This window comes from Carettochelys insculpta, chromosome 13 (assembly GCF_033958435.1).
Source record: "Carettochelys insculpta isolate YL-2023 chromosome 13, ASM3395843v1, whole genome shotgun sequence".
NCBI lineage: Eukaryota > Metazoa > Chordata > Testudines > Carettochelyidae > Carettochelys > Carettochelys insculpta.
The window spans coordinates 17,715,944-17,741,243 of NC_134149.1; the positions used below are offsets into that span (position 1 = coordinate 17,715,944).

Genomic DNA, 25,300 nt, shown 5'->3' on the forward strand with positions numbered 1-25,300 from the left:
AATCTTCTGTTTGGAACCTACATTACTGCTAAGTGTGTAACTGCTTCCATTTATGTCACCCTTCATAATTCAGCATTTCACCCTGAGCCTTTCCCTCCAGTCTTCCCAACACACTTTCTTCAGAGCTAAGAATACAGTTAATTTTTATTACGTATTTGCAAGACAAAAACTAGATAGCGACATGGGTGTGAAAGTGAAGCCATCGTGTTACAATAGTGGAGAATTTTCAAATGGCAGAGTGCAAACTGTTTTGTCCAGTGTGTTTCTCCGCAACAGACAGGCATTGGACTGCCCTGCGCTGTACCTTGAACTACTTAGGAATGTCAAAACAAAAAAGCAGTCAAGTAGCACTTTAAAGACTAACAAAATAATTTATTAGGTGAGCTTTTGTGGGACAGACCCACTTCTTCAGACCATAGCCAGACCAGAACAGACTCAATATTGATTTATTGTCTTTGAAGTGCTACTTTACTGCTTTTTTGTTTTGATAGTACATAGACTACCACAGCTTTCTCTCTGTTACTTAGGAATGTTATATCTCAGACTGTGTGTCTGATTCTCTCCAGCATCCAACCGCCGCTCAGCATGAAGGGGGTGGGTGAGGCAGCTGCTTACAGTTCCCTGAGTCTGTGCCAGCCCAGCTCCAGAATCAGCAGCCTAGAGACACTCCCCTGGGGTAGCACTTCCTCTGGGTTTATGCCAGCAGGGAATTCAACAGGAATTCTCTGCTGAATGTTTAGAGTCAGAATGGTACCAAATACTCAAGCCCTTTATATTTGGTTTTGTGATCAGCTATTTATGATATAAGCATGATAGTTCATTGAATATTGGGCTGTTCCCTGCCAGGTTGTTCAGCAGTGCCCCACACCTTAAATTGTGAAGCACTATTGTCTTTGGTTTTGACCATGATTTCTTTGCCTCTAATGCGATCAGACACATCTGAAATTTCTGGGCGCTGCCACACATAAATGGTGATCACAGTAAAACCTCAGAGTTACAACTACATCGGGACTGGAGGTTGTTCGAAACTTTGAAAAAAAATTACAGTTGTTCAGTAGGAAGTTTACAGCTGAACATTGGCCTAATACAGCTTTGAAATTTTACTGTGCAGAAGAAAAATGTTGCTTTCAACTATCTTAAGGAAAATGAAACAAGTATAGAAATAATTTCCTTACCTTATTAAATCTTTTTTAAAAGCTTTCCCTGTATTTTTGAGTAATTTATGTTTAACACAGCACTGTACTTTTTTTTGCCCTGGATTTTTTTTTTTTTTTTGGTCTCTGATACCTAACTGCATGCTTCTGGTGCCATATGAAGTGTGTGGTTGACCGATATGTTCATAATTTGATTCTGCTATAGTTTTAATAGGTTGGGTAGGAAACTACAGCTACGTGGCCTGTCCCAGGTGCCAGCATTTGAAAATAGTTAATTGGGTGCTTTGGGAGAGAAGGGGAAATGTTATATACCAATATTCTTTTTTCATTAAAGCACTTGAAAAAGAGAATGAAAAGATATATAACTGTGCCTCTTCATTGTGGCTAGTGACCTGTCTGTCGGTTCAGCTCATAGGTGCCGGAATACCTGCTGTTGCCGGGGGGTGGGGGGAATAGCAGGTGCTTAGCACCCACTCGTGGCTGAGCTCTTGCCATTTTCCCAGTGCCTCCCACCCACCAGTGTCCGCACTGATCAACTCCTCCATCGTCATGCAATGCAGGAGATATTGGGAGGGAGCGGCAGGAGCAGAGATGGAAAGTACTTGGGGCAAGAGGTGGAAAGAGGCAGAGTGGGGGTAAGGCCAGTGGGAGGAAGGGGCAGGAGCTTGGAGAAAGGTGTGGGATGGAGGAGGAGTGGAGTGAGGGGAGGCTGAGGTAGGAGGTGGGTTGAGCATTCCCCAGGTAGAGAGGAAATCAGCATCTACAGGTGGACTGCCAGCTCAGGAGCTGTGTCTGATAGGCGAAGAAGCCCAGAAGTTGGTTAGGAGAGAGATGTGTGCATTCTGTGGCTATAAGATACATCTGACCGTTTCAAAAATTAGTGGTGTTCTCCAGAAGGTGCCCAGAGTTTCTCCACAAAGAAACAGACATTTAAATCTTGACATGCTGTCAGAAGCTGTCCTGCCTTACAGGCCTAATCATTAACCAAACTCTTTACAGTCTTGGTATTTGCCTAATAATGTTTCTAAGGTATGAAATTTCACAATTTGTCCTTGAAAGAGATTGAATCTCTGGGCCTTGAGAGAAACAGTCCTTTGTGGTCCTGTCTAGTTTCAGGAGGACAAGACTCCACATTTCAAAATCCACAACCGTGCTCACTAGTAACCTGGTTGGAAGAGGCAACATAGGAGCCCACGGGCAAAGAGATGAAATCACTCTAAGATCTAGAGATCAAAAGTATACCGCAGTGGGCAGCAGGGTGGAAGTAGGGGTAAGGGAGCTTATGTTGCTTGCACTGTCCAGCCTACACCTATACCCCTTCCTGGCATGGCCCACCAGCCTCATTCAAAATCACTTCTTCACATAGGCTGATTAATAATAATTCAGGCTTGCAAAATTCTTGTGTAATGTATTATCTCAGCCTCTGCCCCCAGTTTGGACAGCCTTGATTGAATGGACATGCTAAGTAAGCTAGTCCGTGAATGTTTTATTGGAGTAGGTCTTCCGTGGACTCATGTGGTAGACTCCCAAAGCTTTGATGTGAAAGGAGAACTGGAGATCCCTTGTGGTCAATTTATTTACATCAAAAGAACATGAGAATAATGGAAATCCACTTAAAATCCTTCACAGTCAGGCAGCTACTTTGGGGTCATGTTACCTTTCCTGCTTGATTAGTGTAGGCCATACAGGGTGTTTTTCTTCCATATTTTAGTGGGTATTTTATCCTTTGGATATGAGACTCAGCAAAACTGTAGTACTTGTATTGACTCTTAAGGTACGGGAATGAGTATTTTTATATTCCAGCGAAAAAATTTTGCAACCATTTGCCTAGTCTTGAGAGATGCTGGACCTGTTTGCCAGCTTAAAAATAGCCTCCCACCACAAAACGGGTGTGGTCATAGCTCATACTAAGATTACTCAAATGACAGACAACCGCTCACTTTCATGTTATGATGACTAGTTGTTTTGCAAGCAGGAGTTGTGTAAGATTCAGGCAAGGACACCAACTCTTCTAATTGTTTTTCTTGTTGTCCCTTTTGCACTTTATAAAGACTAAAACAGACAGTCCCCATTTAGCAGATGTAGCATAGCGTGTGTACACCTCACTGCTCTCTACAGGAGGTTAAGAATGGCTCATATTAAGGTCATAGCTTCTACACTGGTTGCAGCCAGTGGAGATTTAATTCAAGTGCTTGAATTCAAGAGTAAAGGAATCTGAATTTTGTCTCTGACATTCCAGTTGATCAAGTGTGCAGTGTATTGATACAGGTTGAACCTCTCTAATTGGAACACTCATCCGGCAACATCCATAATCTGGCATGATTTTATTTAGCCGGACAATCACTTATCATGGGTGTGACCAAGTTTACCTCGGTCCAATAAAGTTTGTTTACAGCCACCAATTTTGTCTCTCTGTTCGAGGCTGTTATTTAGCTGTAATTTGACCATTAATATCTTCTAACAGTGCAGTAAGCAGTGAAAGTGTTGGTAGTGTTCTAGAAAATATTGATCTGGCAAATTCTCTCATCCAGAACCAGTAAGGTCCCAAGGGTGCTGGACGAGAGAGGTTCAACCTGTAGTTAATGTTCTTAGGTGGCCAGGGGATTGTTACACAAAATAGAAGAAGCTCTGCAAAGGTAGGAAGCAGCTCTATGGGTATCACTATGGCTGTCCTATTTCCCTTGGCCAGCCATCAGACAAACAACATTGTTTATTTTTTATTATGTGACCTGATTTTGTGTAATCTCATTATAAAAATCAGTAGGTGAAGAGCTCCTGATTCTTAGTTTAATTTTTATCCATGGTGTGGGGAATATAAGAGGGGCAGGGGTTACTTTTGGGTCTTGTAGGCAGTACATTGGTGACAGCTGTGGTCAACACACCACTGTGCATGAACTGAAACAGCTGGTGGAATAGAGGGGAAAAATCAGATTTTTTTTTTTTTTTTATGTACAGCTTTGTAAAATCATATGGTGTCTTAATATATATGTAACTTTACTTAATTGCGTGAAACCCAGCTATTAATCGTTTAGGTCAAAAAAGAGATAAGTATTTATTAAATTACGGTTCTGGGCAGAGATGGTTATACAAGCCATTCCGTGTGATATGCAGGATTCTGTAGTGTTCTGAAGTCATCTGCTTAACTTTTTAGCACTGCAACCCCCTCAAGGTCTGTTCTCCTTAATTTGCATAAGTAACTGTCAGCTCATTAACGGTTCTTTATTAGTGCTGAAAGCCATCTGATGGAAACATGCTGAGTTTATCTGAAGGCCTGGGAGAAAAGGTGTTTTCTACCAGGTGTTAATTAACATGTCTGCAGTGTGGGGAATATAGCGGCATGGCTACAGCACCTTAATTATCCTGCATAACCCAGTAGTGTAGACACAGCTTAGCGTGGCAGAGGGTTTTTGTTGTTGTTGTTATAGGAACCCCACCTCCCTTAGCGACCGTAGTTAGATCAAGGGAAGCGTTTCTGTCACACATTGAGGATTAGGTTGGCATAACTTGCATCCCTCAGAGGTGTCAGTTTTTCCATACTCCTGAGTGCATTGACCTAAATTTTGTGTGTAGACCAGGCCTAGAATAGGGTAAAATTTCAAGTATGCCTTGTCTCACTGTGTTTGTCCTTCAGGTTAGCTAACGTGGTTACTAAAATCCTAGCAAAGACAAGGCCATTTGTAGCTTTAACACATGGTACCAGAGGGAGGTGGAGACTGTGGAGAAGCCTATCGCTTACCTTGCCACGCAAACTCATGTTAAAATTACAGCTGCTTACCTTTCTTCTTAGATGTGCCCTCAGCAGAGCCAACAACCTTGTTGGGGTGGAGGTCCTGCTCTGCAAGATTGAAGGGCTGGGCTGGGTTAGCCAGCCCTCAGTACTTCCCGGACCATGGTGTGCCCTCCTCTCCGCCCTTCCATGCTGTCCGGAGCATGTTATGCATCACTCCAACAGTGATTTAAAGTGTCTGGGGCTCCAGCTACCACCACTGTGACAGTAGTAGCAGTGGCTGGGAGCTCCAGGCCCTTTTGTATAGCTGGGGCCCAGGGCAACTGCTTTCTCTCCCCTGCTCCGCCTTTGGTGGGCTTGGTGCCCTAAGGAGATGGATATCAAATCATCGGCCACAGTTCAGCCTGGTGATTAAGATATGCTGAGAATCTAAAGAAAATATGTATGTTTAGGTCTCTTAACAAATGAGGCAACCAGTTTGAAGGCTAAAGCAGGAACGGAGATGAATTCCCCACCTGTGACTTGTGTCCTGTTGTGTCTTCTGCAGGCATGGCGGAAGCGCTGGTTTGTGCTCCGCAGGGGCCGCATGAGTGGGAACCCGGACGTTCTGGAGTATTACAGAAACAACCATTCCAAAAAACCCATTCGGATCATAGACCTGAATGAGTGTGAAGTGCTGAAGCATTCAGGGCCCAACTTCATCAGGAAAGAATTCCAGAATAACTTTGTCTTCATCGTGAAAACCACCTACCGCTCTTTTTACTTGGTGGCCAAAACAGAGGAGGAAATGCAGATCTGGGTGCACAACATCAGCCAGATCTGTAACTTCGGTCACTTGGAAGATGGCACAGGTAAGAATGGAATCGTAACTCAAGCTCTGTAGAAATAACCTGGACCTGGTAGCTCCTTCATGCAGTACAGTGACTGGAGGGGAGTGGCAACTCATCCCACTGGGGAGCATCTTAGCGCCTGTGATAACTGGTTTGAGTCCAGAAAGGTTGCTTAAAGCTATCAAAGCTAGCTATTCTGCTGAGTAGAAATAATAGCCAGTTAATTTTGGTCTCACTTCTGTGAATTAACTCTTTTTTGAATAAGCCAACAGATGTTTTATAAGAGAAGGTATTGTTTGGGTACAATACTGACTGAACATATTTAATGGGGGCTTTATATTTCATTCCATGTTTGGTATTTCTTTAGTTTGACTTAACATCAGACACCCATCTCCAAGGAAATAAAGCGTCCTTCAAAAGTCACAGTGTCTCAAGTATGGCAAGATATGATCCATAAATCTTAATGCTAACGCTGTAGCCATCTTACTGTTGCAAAGAGAAGAAAGGGCATCCAAAAGAGTCAGAGAATTAAATGCTCCAGGACTGTGGTAGGAAAGTGTTTCTAGAACAGGGGCAGGTAAAATCTGGCCCACGGGCCAAATACGGCCTGCATACTATTTATATCTCATGGCTGAAGTGGCGGCGGCTGCTGGGACCTGCAGGCTTTTTCAATAGCCACAGGAACCCCAGCCAGTGCAAGAGCGGTGGCAGGCTGGGAGGCCTTTAAACAGCAGCAGTTTGAAGGGCTCTAGACTCACGGCTCCCATCCCCCTCTGCTACCATGCTGCCTAGCTGCTATCTGCAGTTCCTGCAGCTATTTAAAAAGCCCACCGCTCCCAGCCCCCCACCACAACCCCAGCAGTGGGATATAAACAGTATGCAGGCCAGATACAGCCTGTGAGTGGGATCCAGCCGGTGGGCTGTATCTTACCCGCCCTTGCAACAGATCGTGACTAATTTCATTAGTAAGAAAGGCATCATGGACCGGCCCCTTCCCCTGGCAAAAATTATTGCCCACTGCTGGTCCAGACCCAAGAGACATTCCTGCCACTGAAAAGAGGACAAAGTATTTTGTCAAGGCCTCCAGCCATATAGAGGGAGATTGCATAAGTTCATTTCAATGAATTTTTCAGCACTTCTCCTAGAATTAGCCACGACAGGTTGACTTTGGCCATTAATTAACACAGGAATCTATATTATTAGCTGGATTTTTTTCTTTAAATGAGCAATTCAGCCTCAGATAAATGCAAACTTTATTTTCCCTGACCTTTGCAAGGGGCAGATACAGCAATGATTTCAAAGTAGCAAAGGAAGTAAGTCAGATTGAGTCTTAAGGTCCTGAAGAAACCCATTGCAGCAACAGAAGTGGATGGTGCTGAGGAAACTCACTGAAGGTTGTGCCTCATGTAAAGGGGTAATAGCACTTTTAAACTCAGAATCTTGAAAGGAGACAGAATTTAATGATGGGATGTTTTAACTTCCTCTCTTCCAATTTGCTTGCTCCAGTCTTTTTTTCATTAGTGTGTTCAGAGAAGGGATGAAAGGGAATGATGGTTGATTCTGACAGAGTACTTCCTGGCTGCCATTTTCACATTCAGTGTAGAGTCTGACCATCAGGAAAATTCAGTGTCATGTTTGGTCTGTGCCTGTGTATAAGCCGTAACTCCAACTAGGAATGTAGGACTTAGACATGGGCAGCACAAGGTAGGAGCCTTGAGACAGCTGGAATTACTCCCCTACATAAATTTGGAAGGAATATAAGGGTGCTTCAGAAGCAAGCTCCATGCTGCAAATGTGAAGTTTGAGGGTTTGTTGATGCATTGTTATGTTATTACTTTTTGTATAATTTTTCATAGTGTCTAAACTTAGGGTGAGGCTGTCCCTGTGAAGCTAAAGAGGAGTAATATCCTTCTCCTGTGAGACGAAGTAAAGTCATGAAAAACCAAAGTACAGGATGGATGAAAGTTCATTGTACAGCGGTCCAGTTGAGTGGGTCTGGGCTATATCAAAGAACTTCTCCAATGGGATTTGAAGCGATCCTTTTATAATGACAGTAAGAGTTTGCATGAAGTCAGGATACCTTCAGAGCTAGCACACAAGCAATGCTGAGGCTTTATCTTCTCACAGTTTGTGCTCCCATCTAGGGCGCTACATACCCTTGAAAGTTTTATTGACATAACTATGGGCTTTGAAGGCACAGGTGGAACCTCTCTGGCCTAGCAGAACCATGGGTGTTGCTGGACCAGAGAGCCCGGCTGGCTGGGAGCAGGGGATGGCTGGGAGTCTGGTAACAGAGGGGCCAGTAGCTGCAGAGCCAATGGCCAGGAGTGCAGCTGGGTTGTTGTGTGGGAGTCCAGCCAGATGCGGAGCTGGACCAGGTGCAGGAGAGCCAGCATCCAGGAGCAGAATTGGGCTGGGAGCAGAGGTGGGCCAGCAGGTGGGAGTGGAGCCCGGAGGCTAGGAGTGGAGCCCAGTGGCTGAGTCTGACAGTGGGTGGGGTCAGTGGCTAGGAGTGGAACCTCAAAATCAGGGCTGGTGGCTAGGAGAGCCCAGCTGGGAGGCTGTCAGCCCCCTTGGAGAACCTGTAGGCCTGCAGCAGAGGGACCAGCATTGGCCTCCCCTGGTCTGGCAAACTCCGTTGTTCGGGACTGGTCAGGTCCCAGTGGTGCAGGACCGGGGAAATCTAATCTGTATAGCTACATGTGCACTGGGGACTTCTGCCAGCGTGACTTTGCTGGTGAGGGATAACGTCTCTTCAACCCTGAGCAATACAGCTCTGCCACCACTAGTCTGTAGTGCAGACCTATCCTTAGACACTGATACACTGAAATAATTCACATCAAGTGAACCAGTATAAGGACTTTTTATACTGATACTACTGTGTCTTCACTAAGTAGTTGTGCAGGGTTAATGATGCCCAGAGCTGTCCCATCCATAGGATGGTTTGGGACAGGCGCTCAGGACCTGCACGTTGGGGGTGCCCCACAGCAGCCACCTTGACCGCCCTATGCATGGGCCTGGTGCAAGGCAGCAGCAGGCATTGGCCCCTCCCCCACCGATTGTGGTGGCAGGAACAGGAGTGGCCTGGCAGTGCCCTCCAACTGCCCCAGCGCCCTCTCCTGACTCGCTGCACCAAGCTTCTCCATGGCATCAGGAAGCAGGTTGCCATGGCTCCAAGGGCAGCACAGTGGAGCAGAGCAGGCCACTGGGTCTCTCCAGCTCCTACTGCTGTGGTGAATACAGGGGTGGGGAGACCTGCTGCCGCCCTACACCAGGCCCCCCCCAGTAATTCCCCAGCTTGTGTCACACAGGGCAGGGGGCTTGAGGGTGGAGCAGGCATGGGCCTTGGGGAAAAGGGTGGGTGGGGGTGGAGCAGAGTGGGTTGGGGGTTGCCCCAGGCCCTACACCTGGGGTGTGGCAGAAGGGGAGGGTTCCCCAGGCCCTGCATCTCCCTAGGGATGACCATGACAATGTCAATATAACTGTATACAAGGACTCAGTTGCTTGAGAAACTGATTAATTTGGTTCAGTCTCTTCACACGACCACTCTTAACTTGGTTTATAAAACTCTCAACTCCATGTTGTGAATTCAGCTACTGAATCTGTCATATCACCTGGGCACATTTCCCTGATTAGATAAGCTCTTATGAGTCTTGCTGCCACAGCGTAGGGCCACTCACCCTTAATTCAGACCTTTTAATGACAGCCATTATCTCCAGAATCCTTAGAACCTTCTCTGGTTTTCCCTGCAACTCCTAGTGGTCCCATGAAGGTTGGAGAAGGGATGGATTCACAGCTGTGTTCTGGTCCAGTTTACCACCAAGCCTATAAAGTTCCATAAGGTGTACATCAATTTTTAAACAGCTGCTGATTACTCATGCTTACTAGAAGCACCTAAATCCCCAAAGAGTCTGTAGGTTTAGGCAGATTACCATTAAAAATGAGTATCAGAAGAGAACAGAGCTCTGAAATACCACGTGCTTTTTTGACTTGAACACTAGCATGTAAAAATATTCCCAGGAGTGAATCATCATGTCAAAGATGTGTCAGTTGTGGGAAATTTTAATAAGCTTTACAGTGCATTAAAAATTAATCTACAAGTCAATATTAAGTAGCTAACATGATCGTTCATAATCCATGTATCTTTTTCATTTGTTTGTGATTTACAGGCTAGAATCTAATTTCAGATTCTTTGGGCCTGGTATGTGCAAGTGGGCAGTGGCAGGTTTACTCAGTGACTCAGCCATATGCCTAATACACTTGAGCTTCAAATTAGCCTCTTCAAATGGAGAAGAGCCAGGGGCTAATAGACAGGCTTGTATTGTCAAAGAACCACTCGTTTGGCATTTGTTTCTACAGCCAATGCAAGACAGACCCGACCTGCAGTCTGTGAGTTCTACACAGAGCCCGTGCTACGCACCGCAAGTAACTGTTTTCAGTCAACACCCAAAGAGGGGACAGCAAAGGGTAAGAGAAGAGAAATGCAAGTCTCACACAGATGTCAGGAAGCACCTGTGTGCATAGTTGTCAGAAAGGATTTACCAGGCCAGGGTTGTTCAGGCTGCAATGTTTGAGTAACCCAAGAAACCATGCCACTTACTGGTTACGCTAAGAAATGGCATCTAGAGAAGTGTGCATTCCTCCACTGTGTTTCTGCTTTGCACCTGTTTCTGCTCCAGCTGCAGTTGTGGGACTCCACATCAGTATTCCCCTGCCTCCTCTCTTGAACTGCCTGCGCCCACCTCTGGCACGGCAGGACAGAACTCCTTTGGAAGTGCTACTGCCTATACTGCTTAAAATGGCCCCTGGGGAAATAATCAAAGCATTACCACAGTAGGGGAGACAATATAAAAACCTAAACTGGTTATATAAGCTTTGATTCCCTATCACAGGCCACAGATTGCTATGCAGGTGCTTCATGGATACGGCATGCTGGTGTAATCCATGTGCCTACTGGTTTGGTTCACTCTCCCATGTAGTGGCACCTAGACCACTTACACAGAGAAAGAAGGCTTGAGCTGAGAACCCAGTAGCTTTTAGCTTAAGCTATAAAGACTCCTGCACTCAGCTCTAGAGGTCCTTGGTTTGAGTCTGCCTGTGAGAGGTTACAAGTGGGGGCTCGTATGGGATTTCAGCTGGGTCTCTGACACTCAGGATGTGCTTTCTCAGTTAGGGGAATGTAACCCACTCATCTGCTGGGTGTGGTTCCCTGGCCCTGTGTAGTGGCACCTAGGCGTCTTACACAGAGAAAGAACCAGTCTCCTTTGCAGCCTTAGCTGAGAAGCAGGTGGCTTTTAACTCAAACTACACAGGCTGCTGCACTAAGCTCCAGAGATCCCTGGTTCTAGTTTATCTATGGGCAGTTACTCTGGAACCTGTGCAGAGGAATATTGTCAAGTCCCATCACTATGAAGGCCAGAGACAGAACTCCAGCCCCACTTGCTGCTGAGTCACCCTTTTGCTGTTCCCAAACAGTGGTCCACAAAGCACATGCTGGTGATCCACAAATTCACAGCTGATTGGCCATGTGGTGCTGGCAGGCAAAGAAGAACTACAACATCAGACGGGAACAAGCAGGAGCCAGCCTGGCTACTTACAGGATCTGGACCTTCTAGCAATTAGCAGCAAAGCAGAGACAAGGGGATAAAGGCACAAGGAAGTCATCCAGAGAAGCAAGAGGAGTAAAAGAGAAAGTGGCTGGGCAGCATGTCCAGGGAAGAAGGGAACCGAGGAACAGAGAACCCACGCAAGAAGAAGGAAGAGGGGACCAGGCAGCTGAGAAGTCCCATGCATGCAAGCTGCAAGGATGGGTAACTGGAGAAACATAATCAATTTCACTGGATTTCACTGGAGAACCTGTTGCTAAGGTTGTTTAGGCTTTTTCATTACCAAACCCTACCTTCAAAGATTATAACTTTGTATTAACAATGAGAAATCCTGTGGCATCTCACAGACTAACAGATTTTTGGAACATGTTAGACCATAAGGTGCCACAGGACTTCTTGTTACTTTTGCAGATACAGACTAACATGGCTACCCTTCTGAACTTTGTATTACAAACTTCTCCAGGCTGCGTCTTGGCAGGGATCGGCTCAGGAGGGACTTTTCATCTTCAGTTCTCTCTCCAAATTCCGCCATGTGCGCCTGAAACTGTTCCACCCCATCACCAGCACACAAGTACCTGAGAGTCTAGAGAAAGTCCCTGGGCTTGATGCCTTGCCCCAGGTGTGCTGGAAGTATTTAAAACTATTCTTCTGTGAGTTACTTGGAGGCTGTCATCAAGTCACCCAATAACCTTCTCTTCATTAAACTAAATAGACTGAGCTCTTGGAGTCTGTCAGAATAAGGCATGTTTTCTAGTCCTCGTGGCTCGTCTCCAACCTTCTCCAGTTTTTACCAGCATCCTTCTTGAATCATAGGCACAACAACTGGGTAAAGCATTCCAGCCGTGGTTGCAGCAGCACCAAATACAGAGGTAAAATAACCTCTCTACTCTGCAGTCCCCTGTTAAGCAGCCAATGACTACCATAGCACTGGGACCTCATACCCAGCTGACTAGCCACCATCACCCCGGGGGAAAAAAATTGAATTTTTTTGTGTCTTATTTTATCCTTCACAGTGTTTGCCTCCCTATTGGTATCCTCCTGTGTCTTATTGCACTGCCTCCATTTTCTCTGGTCTGCAGGCGAAACTCGTCTCATTGGCTCCTTAGCTCCTCACAGAGATATTTCTTTGCTTCCTTCCATGCTCCCCCAGTAACGAGGGAACGTCTTCCCTGAAGTGATCCACAAGGTGCAATGCACGTCTCCTTCAGACCCTGCCCTACGTCCACTGCAGTGCCTGCAAGATGTCAGCCAGTGAATCTGGAGCCACTGGTGCCAGAGGCCATTATTAGAGCATTCCTGTGGATACTGACTCTCTTTTTGAGGTCACTCTTGGAGCCCATTGGAGAAATTGTGCCATAAGCTATCTGCAAAGAGGGAAAAGTGGGGTAGCTCAAGTACACAGAAGAGAGTCCGTTTGGAAGGGGAAGTGAAATGAAACGCGCTTGAAAGAGAAGTGGAAAACCAGCCAGAACAAATGCACCATCACAGGCAGCAGTAACTGCTGGCTTAATGCCATCCTTTCTGGGGATGAAGGATTCTCCATGAGGGGCACTTGGTATCCAGGAAGAAGTCCCTTGCTTCCATAGGGGAGCAACCCCAGGGAGACGCATGGTGTTGCATTTTGGTTTCAGATGTCATGCTGAGTATTCTAGCAAATAACTGTGCAAGTCTTCAGCCCTCTTTAGATGGCGGCTGATTTTCAAGCTATTAGGAGGGGTTGTTTTAGTCAAGCTAATAAAGCACATGCTGCATTTCCGTTGGGGTTGCTGCTGAGACATGAAGTTTGTGGCAATTAACTAGAAAACTATGAAATGAGTGACTCTGACTTGAGAAGTGAGCTGTGAGAGCGGAGGACAGGGAGCCAGGAAGACTAACATCTTACTCCTGCTTCTGACTGCGACTCTTTGCATGCTTGGCCAAGTAACCTCTCTGCTTCGGGTTCCTCTCCATGCAGCAGAAGTGATACTAGGTAGGGTGTGAGAAGGACTAATTAGTGCAGCTGAAGGTTGATACGGTCACTGTTGCTTTTGATTCCCCTTTCGTTTCAGGGCTTGGAAGTAGGAAGGAGCACAGGGGACAACTAAACACAGCCCTCGCCTGTGCTTTGGAATCAGTGGCAAAAGGAAGGGGAAATGCCCAAGGAGAGGTGAGGACATGAGACGTGCACAAGAAGGAAGGCAAAGTTCATCAGGTGCAAAGCACTGAGCAGGTGGCAGAGAGAGCAGTGCACACCAGGAGGCTTCTCAGCGTGGAACTAGGCTGAGACCATGCACCGTTAATGAGTGGGTGGCTAATGGAGCTCTTCTGTCCTCTGGCCCCACCAGCTCTTGTTTGGACTGCAGACTCAGCCTGGGAACCCGCAGCTTTTCTTGAAAAACATAGCCCCATCTGGTGTTCAGTTCCCTACTGTATCTGGTGCATTTTGTTCCTGTGACACTGACCGGCTCCTTGGCACTGCAGCTGTTGTGGTAGCACTCGTTTCTCCCTGGTTACAACATGGACTCATTGAGAGGTGGGTAGTTCCTAAGTGGAGTTGAGAACTTCAAGCTCCATTGAGAAGGGTGGGCTCTGCAGCACCTCCCAAGCTCCAGCCGAACACCCTGCTCTTGCAGAGACCCTCCACAGGGCCTGTTCTCCCGTGTGTGTGTGTCAGGGCTGGGGTAGGTTTTGTGTTCAGGTAGGAGTCCTTATTTTTTAATTCCATGTGAACTGAGGTGCTCCTGCAAGATGGCTGCCCTACAGAACAGCACCTCCCTCTACCAAGCAGCATGGGACAACCATAGGGTTCCCGTATTTGAACTCTCAGGAGAGAGCAAGACTCTCTCCTGAGAGGGGGTGTATTTGTATCAGTATCCACCAGCTCGCATTGTACATTAATGTACTATACTATAGTATATATAGCAGATTAATGCAACGTGAGTTGGCAGGTACTGATACAGAGACTCCCTCTCAGGGGAGTCCTCTGTTATGAAAATTCACACATGGTAACCCAGCTTACCTTGATAGGGCTAGACAACCCTGGTCCTTACGTGGGCATGAGGAGAAGTGATTCCTGAAGAATGCAGGGACAATTCCTTTTGTGCTGGGACTGACCCTTCTCTGAGCTCACCTGGGGCAGCATGACCCAGGACTACTCTTTAATGCCATAGTCTGGTCCATTGCCACAAGAGGTGGAAAGATATTTTCATCACCTTGGCTACTGATACAACATGGAGCTCAGCTGGGTGTACATTGTGACAAGGACCCCTACCTGCAAAGAGTTGCACTGAAACACTGGTGTTATTTCCCCTACATCCCCAAAGTAGCCCTCAGGCGATAACTACTTTCAGTCTCGGGGCTGGATTTGACCCAGCAAACGAAGGGCAAAGAACCTCTGTTGAAGTAAGTTGTGCACATACATTGGAGGAAGATCACTGTTGGAAACAAAAGTCTGGACACCATGTCTGAAACAAGCAGGAGCAGAGCGCTGGCAAGGTGCCACAAGTAGCGAATCACCCCACTGAGGGTTCAGTGGGGAAATCAGGCATCCAGAGTCTGGATTTGTATTCCGTGCCGTTGCTGAACTCACAAATGAACTCCTCTGCGAAACAGCATAGCTCTGTTACCTCTTCGTAATACACAGAGCCTGAACCCACATGCACTGGTGCTATGTCCATCCTTCCCTCCCGCCCCCACCCCGCTCTCCCTTGCGGTAATTAGCACTAAATGAAGCAGTTACTTTGGCAGCAGCGTCTGCTCCCTGTCTTATTGGGCTGGGTGGGTGGAGGGAAAACAGCATAAAGCGTAGTCTCTGCATCTCTCATAATTTATGCATAATTCATGCATAATTTATCCTCTCTGGCTGCTGCAGTATAACTTTAATGCACACCGATTCTATTACCAGCAAAGCCCACAAAGCTGACCTGTTCTCTTGGGAGCTGACTACAGATGTCCGGACAGCCTGAAGGTTAGAAAAGGGCACAGCCATGTTCTCCCCATCAGTGTGGTTGACTGTGACTACAATGTATTGCACGCCTAAGAGACTCTACCAGTGAGATAGCTGATGCTGAAAGGTAGTGAATAGCAGATGGAATTAGTGCACAACAAGCCGGTGCTTTATTAATAGTCTAGAGAGCCATGTCTGATTTCTCCTTCTTGTGCAGTTTTAGATGCACGCAGATGGTGACCTGAACAAGGTTTCCAGAGAGTCCCATAGGACTGGCTCAGTGTGTATTTGAGTTGACAGAGCTTACGGACATGGTGTCCAATATGTTCACCACTTGCCACTGCATTGTGGTGTATACGGGGGTGGCCAACACGCAGCTCTTGACCCATATGTGGCTCTTGGAGCCTTTAAGTGCAGCTCCTTCTGGGAGCCGCACACGGTGAGTGCTGTCTGCCTGCACCACACACGTGCCCTACCACTTGGTGAGAGACGTATGTGGCAGCAGTGACCCCAGCGGTGGCCTCACCGGTGGCTCTGCCGATCGCCCTGGCAGCTCTGGTGAGTCACCAGCATTGAATTAGAATGGGTGGGGACCTGGCTCGGGGGCAGGGGGGGCATTTATTTAGAGTGGGGGAACTGGGAGTGTGACTAATGTGGTGAATAAGGAAAAGAGGACCACCACAACTGTGGCAATCTTTGAATTCCTATTGCACACCACTGGTGCAAGGTATCAGTCAGAGAATTCAAAGTCTGAATAGCTCAGTTCACCATTTAAGCCTGCAATGAAAGTCTGATTAGTAAGACTTCTGGAAAAGTTATTGTTTGTAATGATTTCGGCCATCCACACCCCCAGCAGAGAGAATGTGCTTTGAGAGCCTGATCCTGGCACCACTTCTGTTCAGGTGTAATGTTCACTGCTGTGAACAATTCTACTGAAAGCCCAGGGTACAAGATTCAGGAAAGCATTTCTGCATGTACCTGAAGTTCAAGTGCATGTGAAAGGCATAGATTGAAGCACATGCTTAAATGCTTTGCTGAATTGGTACCTACCTGTGTATAGAACCAGGCCCAAATCCAGTAAGAAGAGAATAATTGTCAGACAAAATTTCTAAAAAACCCTCAAATCCCCAGCAACTCCATCACTGAATTTAAGATAAAGGTACCAGTACGGAGGCTATTGCTAGTTTGATTGCTCTGTGTCAAAGTTTATTGGCATTACTTATATTAAGTGTGAGTGTTTTCTTACTCCCTTGGTCCTACTGAAGTAGTCAGAGCACTACTCAGCATTTGGCTTGCAAAACCTGGTTCTGAATGGGCTTTTATGTTCTTAGCTGTGGTACTCAGTGGAACGATGCTGTATTTAAACCAGTTGAGAAGCTGCTCCAGAGTCAGCTATGAGCTTCTGTGCAGTGCTCATTTTATGGTTCCTTCTAGGGGAGAGTGATAGCTCAGGGGCTTGAGCATTGATCTACTCAGGCCAGTATTGTGAGTTCAATCCTTGAGGAGGTTTTTTAGGGATTGGGGCAAATAGATGTTAGGGATGGTGCTTGGTCCTGGCAAGAGGGCAGGGGACTGAACTAGATGACAACCTGAGGTCCCTTCCAGCTCTAGGAGACATGTATCTCCAATTATTTATAAATAGGGCTGGCTTTTGTTTGTTTGTGGATGAGGAAGAGAGTGGAGTTATCTTAACATCCTGGGATACAGGGCCAGATCTTTATTCTGTCCTTACTGATTTGCTCACACTTACACATTGCATCTATCAACAACTTTCCGGGGGCTTTCAAAATCAAAAGCTGTGAGCATTAACCAAATCTGTCACAAGAACATTGATGTCCATTAGAATTGTGTACAGTGAGTGACATCTGAGTAAGGACCACAGGATCTAGCCTACAAAGCAAGATCTGGCCCTCCTTTTCATGCCTGTGGACAGTGAGATATCTTCAGGATTTCTAACAGCCAGCCTTTGAATTTGGGACTTTGGAGAAATTGACAAGCTTGCTACCACCGAATCTTGATTTAGGAAATATCTAGGACATTGAAAATGTGCTTGTGGACTTCTGTATTTATCAGTTGCTGGGGTTTTGTTTTCCTTTTCTGTTTTTTTAGCAGAATATAGCAGCTTTGATTTATGTAATGTGTAGGTTGTTTTGACTGGTGCTTTGTCCTGGCTGGCGGGTACCTGCTGAGAACAAAAAGAGCAACACTAATAATAGTAAAAGCAGTTGGCCATGGTACAAGATGTGCACCATCTGGTGGCTGTAATGGGGTAGTGCAGTATCAGAGAAATCTATTTTCAATTTCCATTGCTTGCCAAAACAAAAAGCAGTCAAGTAGCACTTTAAAGACGAGCAAAATAGTTTATTCGGTGAGCTTTCATGGGACAGACCCACTTCTTCAGACCATAGCCAGACCAGAACAGACTCAATATTTAAGACACAGAGAACCAAAAACAGTAAGCAAGGAGGACAAATCAGAAAAAGATAATCAAGGTGAGCAAATCAGAGAGTGGAGGGGTGGGGGGGAAGGTCAAGAATTAGATTGAGCCAAGTACTGTTTTTGGTTGTCTGTGCCTTAAATATTGAGTCTGTTCTGGTCTGGCTATGGTCTGAAGAAGTGGGTCTGTCCCACGAAAGCTCACCTAATAAACTATTTTGCTAGTCTTTAAAGTGCTACTTGACTGCTTTTTGTTTTGATAGTGTATAGACTAGCACGGCTTCCTCTCTGTTACTATTCAACATTGCTTACCAGTTACTCAGATGAAGTCTTATTTCTGGATTACTTTCAAAACATGATAGGGAAAAGAACAAGTCTCTCTTTGAAGGCTTTTGCAATTACACGGGTACTCTTGGGAGTTCCTGTGTATCTGATCTTCTAGTACAAACTTTTGCAAGGCGGGAGAGGAATTGCAGTGGACCCCTCCCTCGACTTAAACGATGTTGACCTGCACATTCCTTGGAATAACACATGTTGAAATCAGCAGTTACTGCCTGGCTGCTGCACTTTCTCATCGGGCCCTCCTGCACTTCTGGACCACGCCCCTCCACTTGCTGCTGCCCGTCTGAAAACTTCAGGGGCTCAGCAGCCACAGCGAAGATGAAGGCAGCTTCAGGCACCCGCCAGCAGTGTGGTGGCACTGCTTGCAGCACTCACCCTGCTGCCTGGTTCCCAGGTCCTCCAGCTTGGGGGAGCTGGGAACCTGACCAGCACTGCTGCATCTGGCTCCGGGCTTCGTGAGCAGCGGGGTGCCTGGAGCTAGGTACGGCAGAGCTGGTCAGTTTCCCAGCTCCTACAAGCCGCGGAGAGCCAGGAGCCTGGAACAAGGTGCAGCTGCTGGGAGCTGGGAGCACAAGGGCCTGACTGCCACCTGGCTCCCACTCCCTGGGCTACCTTTTTGCCATTCCCCCCATGCCCAGCCCTGTGTGGACCTCAGCTTATGTGAACTTTGACTTGCGCATGGTTGCCTAGGAACACAACCTGCACGTAAGTTGGAGTTTTAGCACAAGCCAAAACCTCTGGAGAATTGTATATAAACTATCCAGAAACTCAGAGTGCTTGTTGGAAAGCAGCTCAGCTACAAATGAGCCTAAACTTGAATTTGGGGGAGTCAGTCTAAGCTCCTCCAAAGTTTGGGGAAGATGGGGGGTGCATATCTAGGATTGTGGTTCAGATGAGGGTTTATGTTGTTCTCCATTCTTCTTTGCTCACTGAGCTGTTTACTTCCATGTTCAAACATACCCAGAGGTTTAAAACAGTTTCTCAGCCTTTTTTTTTTTTTTTTAAATAAAATACCCCTTTTTGAAAAATTGCAAATATCCCCAGCACCCACAACTAGCAGGCACACAATTTTTTTTCTCCCATTGCAACACATTTGTTCAAACAGCTTAATTGTACCTGTTTGGTTGGAACAAATTGCCTATAGGTAATAAACTTGCCATCATACTTATGACTGTGCAAAGAGGATAAAGGAAAAAATATTAGATGAGCATAAAATAAGTCCAGTTTTTATTCCTACATATGTGTGTATTTTTATGCGAATGTCAATGAACAATGATGGATGAAATTACAAGAAAAATTATAATTTAATGGAAAATTTGAACTTGTTTGGGCAAAATCAGATGTTCGAACCCTGGTTTCAAACTGCTGATCCCCACAATTAAATCAATGTTTCCGATGTGGTTTCCTGTGTACAACCTTCTTGCAAATCTGCAGTTTTATTCTTTCTTTTCACAAGGAATCGGTCCATTTTAAACCCTTTCAGTTGTAGTTATAAACACTAAAGTAAAATTGTGCAAATAGCAATTTTATTACTTACTTCAAATACCAAGCATAATGTTCCAGAGCCAGGCACCCCCAGTTCCTCATTTTAACCCAACCCAGCTCCCTTCCTCCAGAGCCAGCACCTCACGTTAACCCAATCCACCCCCGCCCCAGAGCCAGGTGCCCCAGCCCTCCCCACCCCCCACTTTAACCCAATCCCCCCTTGTCCAGAGCCAGGCACCCCCCGCCCTCACTGTAATCCAATGCTGGCGATTCACTGGAACCGCACTGCCACAGCCACCATCTCCACTGCCACGTGCTTCTTCCTCCCGGCGCTTGGGAGGGACATGTGTGCAGAGCAGCAACCAGCGCTCTCACAGCTCTGAGCATTATATTGCTCAAACAGCTGCATGTGGCTCCAGCGCCCATACCCCCCTGACTTCACTCGTGTACCGGTAAGGGTACGCAGACCATGCATTGAGAAACAATGGTTTAAACACAAAGGCCCGTGTGTGTGAAGGAGACTCTAGTCCTGAAATCAAAGCGCCCCACTTTCTGCTTTGGAGATACAAAGTAGCCAGATCCTAGCTATAATCAGCCTGCTGAGAATTTTTCTTGTGTACCGGAACCCACTGCTGGCATAAAGTTCATGGCAGCTGCTTCTGCACCAACCTTGCCATTGGTGGTGTGGCACAGTAGAGTTCCACTCATCTGTCAGCCAGTGGCTCTCAGGCTATGTCTACACAAGGCAAAGTAAGTCAACTGCAAATACATAGTTCTAGCAGTTGCTTAGCTAGAATCGATGTATCTGCGCTTGGCTTAGTTGGCGGTCCTTAGTGAAGAAGGTTGACGGGAGAGTTTCTCCTGTTGACCTCCCTTACTCCTCATGTCTCACGAGGGGTTGACTGCTACTCGAGAGGTTGATTTCTACCAGATGCACTAAATCGAACCCTGGAACACCAAACCTGAGCAGACCAATCTTCCACTCTAGTGTAGACATATCCTCAGGAGTCCCTAACTAATACAGGGGCAGGTGGTACCCAATAAACAGCCCTGACTGTCTCCTTGTGTCCCTGTCCCAAGTAGAGTTCAGCCAGAGGGAGAATGGAGCCTAATGTAAGCTTTATCATTGGCTCCAGTGGGTGCAGGATCAGGCTTGATAAGAGGGACAGACAGGAAGCCCACAAACACGTCATATGGGCAGAGTGATCACAGCTCCCAATCAAAAAAGAACTGTAGGTCCTCGTGAAGTGGAGGATGACTTTTTTATTTACCTCCAGTCATCATTTCTGAGAGGTTTAGACTTAGCTATAACCTTTCGGCACCTAGGAGTTTTTCCATACAAAATTTTAAAAAGCGTTCTTCACATTTTTCTTTCATCTGACTGCCGCACACAAGCATCAGGTGTTGGGATCCTAATCCCATCTTCCCAAATACCTTCAGGCTCATGGAATAAAGAGCCTGTGTCTTCTGCTGTGTAAGTAGACTATGTTGCCAAGTCCCTAACTCTGGTTCATATTATAACATATCCCTTGCTGATGTAGGGTGCATCTACATTTGCATTCCTCTTTCAAAAGAGGCATGCAAATGAGGTGTAAATTTGCATGTTTAATACATCGTTTTCATATTCTGATTTCAAAAAAGCTTCTTTCGAAAGAAGAAAGCCAGTGTAGATGCTGCTCTTTCAAAAGTAAACCCCATCTTCAAAAGAATCCTTTTTCCCATTAAATAAAGGGAAGAAGGATTCTTTCAAAGATGCGTTTACATTCAAAAGAGCAGCATCTACACTGTGTTTCTTCTTTTGAAAGACGCTCTTTTGAAATTATAATATGCAAATGAAGCATTAAATAGGCAAATTTATACCTCATTTCCATTTTCCATTTACCTAATTTGCGTACCTCATTCAAAAGAGGAATGCAAGTGTAGACACACCCGTAGTCTTTGTCCAACAGTAACGCTACGTCTACACAGCAGAGCTATTTTGAAATAAGTAATTCCAGAATAGCTATTCCAAAATAGTACTTTGAAAAGCTGTGTCTACACTAGCAAGTTCTTTCAAAACATTTTTTGAAAGAAGGGGGCTCTTTTGAAAGATCCAGTGGAGCATCTACACGTATAAAGCATGTTTTCGAAAGTAAATTGAAAGAATGTGGTGGTCCTTTTGAAATCACTCTTCCTTTCCTGTTTCACTCTTCATTTTCCTCTTTCGAAAGCTTCTTTACAAAGAAAACGTGTGTAGATGTTCCACAGGCCCTTTTTTTCAAAAGAGTAGTCCTCATGAGGCCTGATTTTTCGATCCCTGGCGTGCTCTTTTGAAAGAGCGGGGGCTGTGTGGACACTCTTTCGAAAGAGCAGATTACTCTTTTGATCAAGTTCTTTGTGTGTGGATGCACTCCATTGAAGTCAGGTCTTTCGGAAGAGAGCTTCTGGAAGGGCTTCTTTTGAAAGATCTCTGTAGTGTAGACCTAGTCAAATAGGGCTGTTACACACAAAAATGTATTCCAAAATAGCACTTAGAATCATTGAATCCTAGAACTGGAAGGGACCTCAGGAGGTCATTGAGTCCAGCCCCTGCCCAAAGCAGGATCAACCCTAACTAAATCATCCCAGCCAGGACTTAGTCAAGCTGGGACTTAAAAACCATCTCTTCAGGTAACTCATTCTAGTTCTTCATCACCCTCCTAGTGAAATAGTTTTTCCTAAAAATCCAACCTACACCCCCCACTCTGTAACTTGAGACCACTGCTCCTTGTTCTGCCATTGTCACTCCTGAGAACAACCTTCAGGGTGTTGAAAGGTGCTATCAAATCGCCCCACACACATAGCACTTATTTCAAAATAACACCTGTTTTGGAATAACAAATAAAATTGCTATTTCAAAATAAGCACTATCCCGCCTCTTAACAGCACCTATTTTGAAATAGTTATTTCAGACTCGGTGCCATTCTTCCTGCAGGGAGGTTTACAGATTTCGAAATAACACACCTGCTACTTCAAATTTATTGTTAAATAGCTTGCACGTAGAGAAGATGACAGCAAAGTTATTTTGAAATAACAGCTGTTATCTCAAAATAACTTAGCTGTGTGGCCATAGCCTAAGAGACACAAGAAGACAACCAATAAATTCTGCAGTGCTACAAATCCTGATACTCTGCAAGCAGAAAATAAAGATCACTTTTGTCCTCAGGGGTTTGGAGAGTGAGAAGAATACCCTCTCTTGTCTCCACTGGGTCTCATGGTTCTTTATGCAGCCAGAGAAGTCCAAAAATGTATTTGATAAAACAGGCTGCTCCATCTGGGTGCTTTCCTCAGAGGAATCTATTTGTTTTTTTCCCCCATTTGGGAGAGGAGTGCAAACTAAATCATTGGAAAGGGTGTATTGGAGGATTTCAAGGAGAGGTGGCTCCACGCCACGAGATTTGGGTCCACTCTGTATTGTAGTTCAGCAAAGTTTTGAGGTAGGGTTCTGGCTCTGGCCATTCTAGAGAGACAGGCAGTCAGAAAGTTTGGACTCCAGTTCCCCTGGGGCTTCAGGGATATTTTAGGTCTGCGGTTTCGTTTTAGGCTAATCTCTAGTTTAAGACACTGCTTCCCTGGAACAATAAGGCTCTTTATGCTCTGTGAGGGCTGGTCCTGGCTGGACCATATGTTGGCTAGAAAGGACCTGCATTTACATGGGTGCTCTGAAATGGCTGCAAGGATCCCTTGTCAGGGCTAAGTGTAATGCATGGTGCAGTGAGAACGTAACAGCGCTTTCATACTTTGTACAGTGTGTTCAGAGGGCATCTGGGCCAACTGCAGGGACCACTGTGGTAATGACAGTGAGACTGCCAAGAGGCAGTGGCCTGGCATTTTCTTAGAGGATTTCCAAATACCGCAGGGACCTGCTGAATTTAGTTTGTTCCTGACACAAACTTACGTGTGTTTTAGAGTTGCCTTTCAGTGCAGAGCTTGGGATCTGTGTCCTGGCCTGTAATCCTGTGTTTGCTCACCCTGTTCACTCTTTCTAGTCTAGTGAATGGCCATGCAGCATGTTCTGGCTGCTGATTCTTTTGAACCCTGATGTCCTTTACTGAGTAAACGTTTTACTTCTTACAACGCCGCATGAGTTAATGGCTTGGCCTCTTTCCCCAGACTCTGTTTATAGGATAGGGAAGCAGCATTCCTGATCAGAATCAACACCTGGTGTGGTCTGTGAATACTCAAAGGGCTGGGTGGAGGGGTGCAGCATTCCTGGGGACGGAACATTTGCTAATCCATCACAATGGGCAATCCTGTTATATTGCAGATTCTGTGGAGAGCCTGTCTCACACCACCTCGTCCCTCCAGCCTTCACCAGCCATCTCCACCCATACCTCCAGGATCACAGAGCCCTCCTCTTCTGTAGGCAGTGCCACCACGGATGCCTCCACTGCTGAAGAGACCAGAAGTGAGTCAGAGTCAGTCTTCCTCCCCGATTACCTCTTCCTATCAAACTGCGAGACTGGCAAGCTCAATCATACCAGGTAAGCGGCATGTCATGCTCTACAGCCATTTTTCAATTATCTATGTCTCTGCCACCGAGCCACACCATCTATTCCTCCATTCCTCACTGGACACAGGAAGCAGAGATGGGGGCTAAATGACTTAAATCCACCTTGGTGCCTCCTATATTCTGGATGTTGACATGGGTTGGAGCGGCCCTGAGGTTGATCTAACTTACATTGCGCTACAACAGCTCTAAGTAGGCCTTTCTGCAGGTGAGACTAGCTGCAGTGCAGCATATTTTCAGCCATGACCCTTCCCTCCTGCATCACTCTTGTCAACTGCAAGAGGATGAGGCATAGGCGCTGCATCCCCTGGGCATCCTCTTTTGCCAAGAAAATTCCCTGGGGCTTTGTTACAGCCATTTTATACTCCCGGAGCGGCAGTCTCCCATATAGGTTTGTCTTTAGTCTCTTTGTCCCTCTTTTCTAAGTGGCTGAAAGAAATCTTGAAGACCCAAGAAAAGCTTGCAACAGTGGTATAACGGCTTTACAGAATTTGGTCTTTGTCTTCCATCCAGGTGTGACAGCTGGTCCAATTCAGACAGATCCCTGGAGCAGACTTCATCGGATGATGTTTTTGTTGATGCTTTGCAGTCTCAACCCTCCCTCCACATACAGCCCTCCGGCAATGGTGTCATGCACCAGGATGGGGGCCAGCCGGCGAACCATGGGATTCTGTCCAGAAGCACAGATGTTAACGGGCCATTCAGTGATGCCTCCTCCTCCTCTCCACTGCTAGGGCCTCCTTTAACACCCACCTTCCAGATCGATAAAAGCCAAACTGCGCTGCCCTATGGTGTAACCAAATTGGATATTTTGTCTAACACACCCCCACCCCGGCCACCCAAACCAACCCATTTCTCAGACCGGAGGGGGGAGGAGCCCTCCAACGGGGCTCTTCAGAATGGACACAGTGGGCTCTACAGGACTCAGGTCGCCTTGGTGCCAAGAAGAATCTCCTTGTCCAGTTTGGATAACGTGCGTCACTGGAAAGGTAACTCTTCCCTGGCCCACCTGAGCTGCTGTGTCATGACATTGTGATCACATCTAAAGAGGTGCTTGTCTAAAACCAAGCTAATGCTTTTGTGAGTGCGCCCAGAGTCCTGCTCTGCCAGACGTGGGATCCAAGTGGCCAGGTGGAGACAGGCACCCAACTCCATGCTCCAAGAAAGGGCTGGGCCTTGGGGAGAAGGAGCGGGGCTGGAGGCAGTTCCAACAGCATTTTAAAGGGCTTGGTGCTCTGGCTGACACCCCTTCTGCAGTAGCAGTGGT

At 46.2% G+C, this 25,300-nt stretch overlaps 1 protein-coding gene across 3 annotated transcripts in view; it reads left to right on the forward strand.

Annotated features, from left to right (window-relative positions):
* GAB3 (GRB2 associated binding protein 3) overlaps positions 1–25,300 on the forward strand; it is a 113,777-nt gene that overhangs the window by 68,713 nt on the left and 19,764 nt on the right. For 2 of the 3 annotated variants that reach the window (XM_075008019.1, XM_075008021.1), the window contains exons 2-5: positions 5,429–5,732; positions 10,071–10,178; positions 23,791–24,007; positions 24,547–25,022. In XM_075008019.1, coding sequence (XP_074864120.1) covers positions 5,429–5,732; positions 10,071–10,178; positions 23,791–24,007; positions 24,547–25,022 — 1,105 coding nt within the window. The remainder of the gene's footprint in view (positions 1–5,428; positions 5,733–10,070; positions 10,179–23,790; positions 24,008–24,546; positions 25,023–25,300) is intronic. The other variant, XM_075008020.1, reaches the window with a different exon arrangement.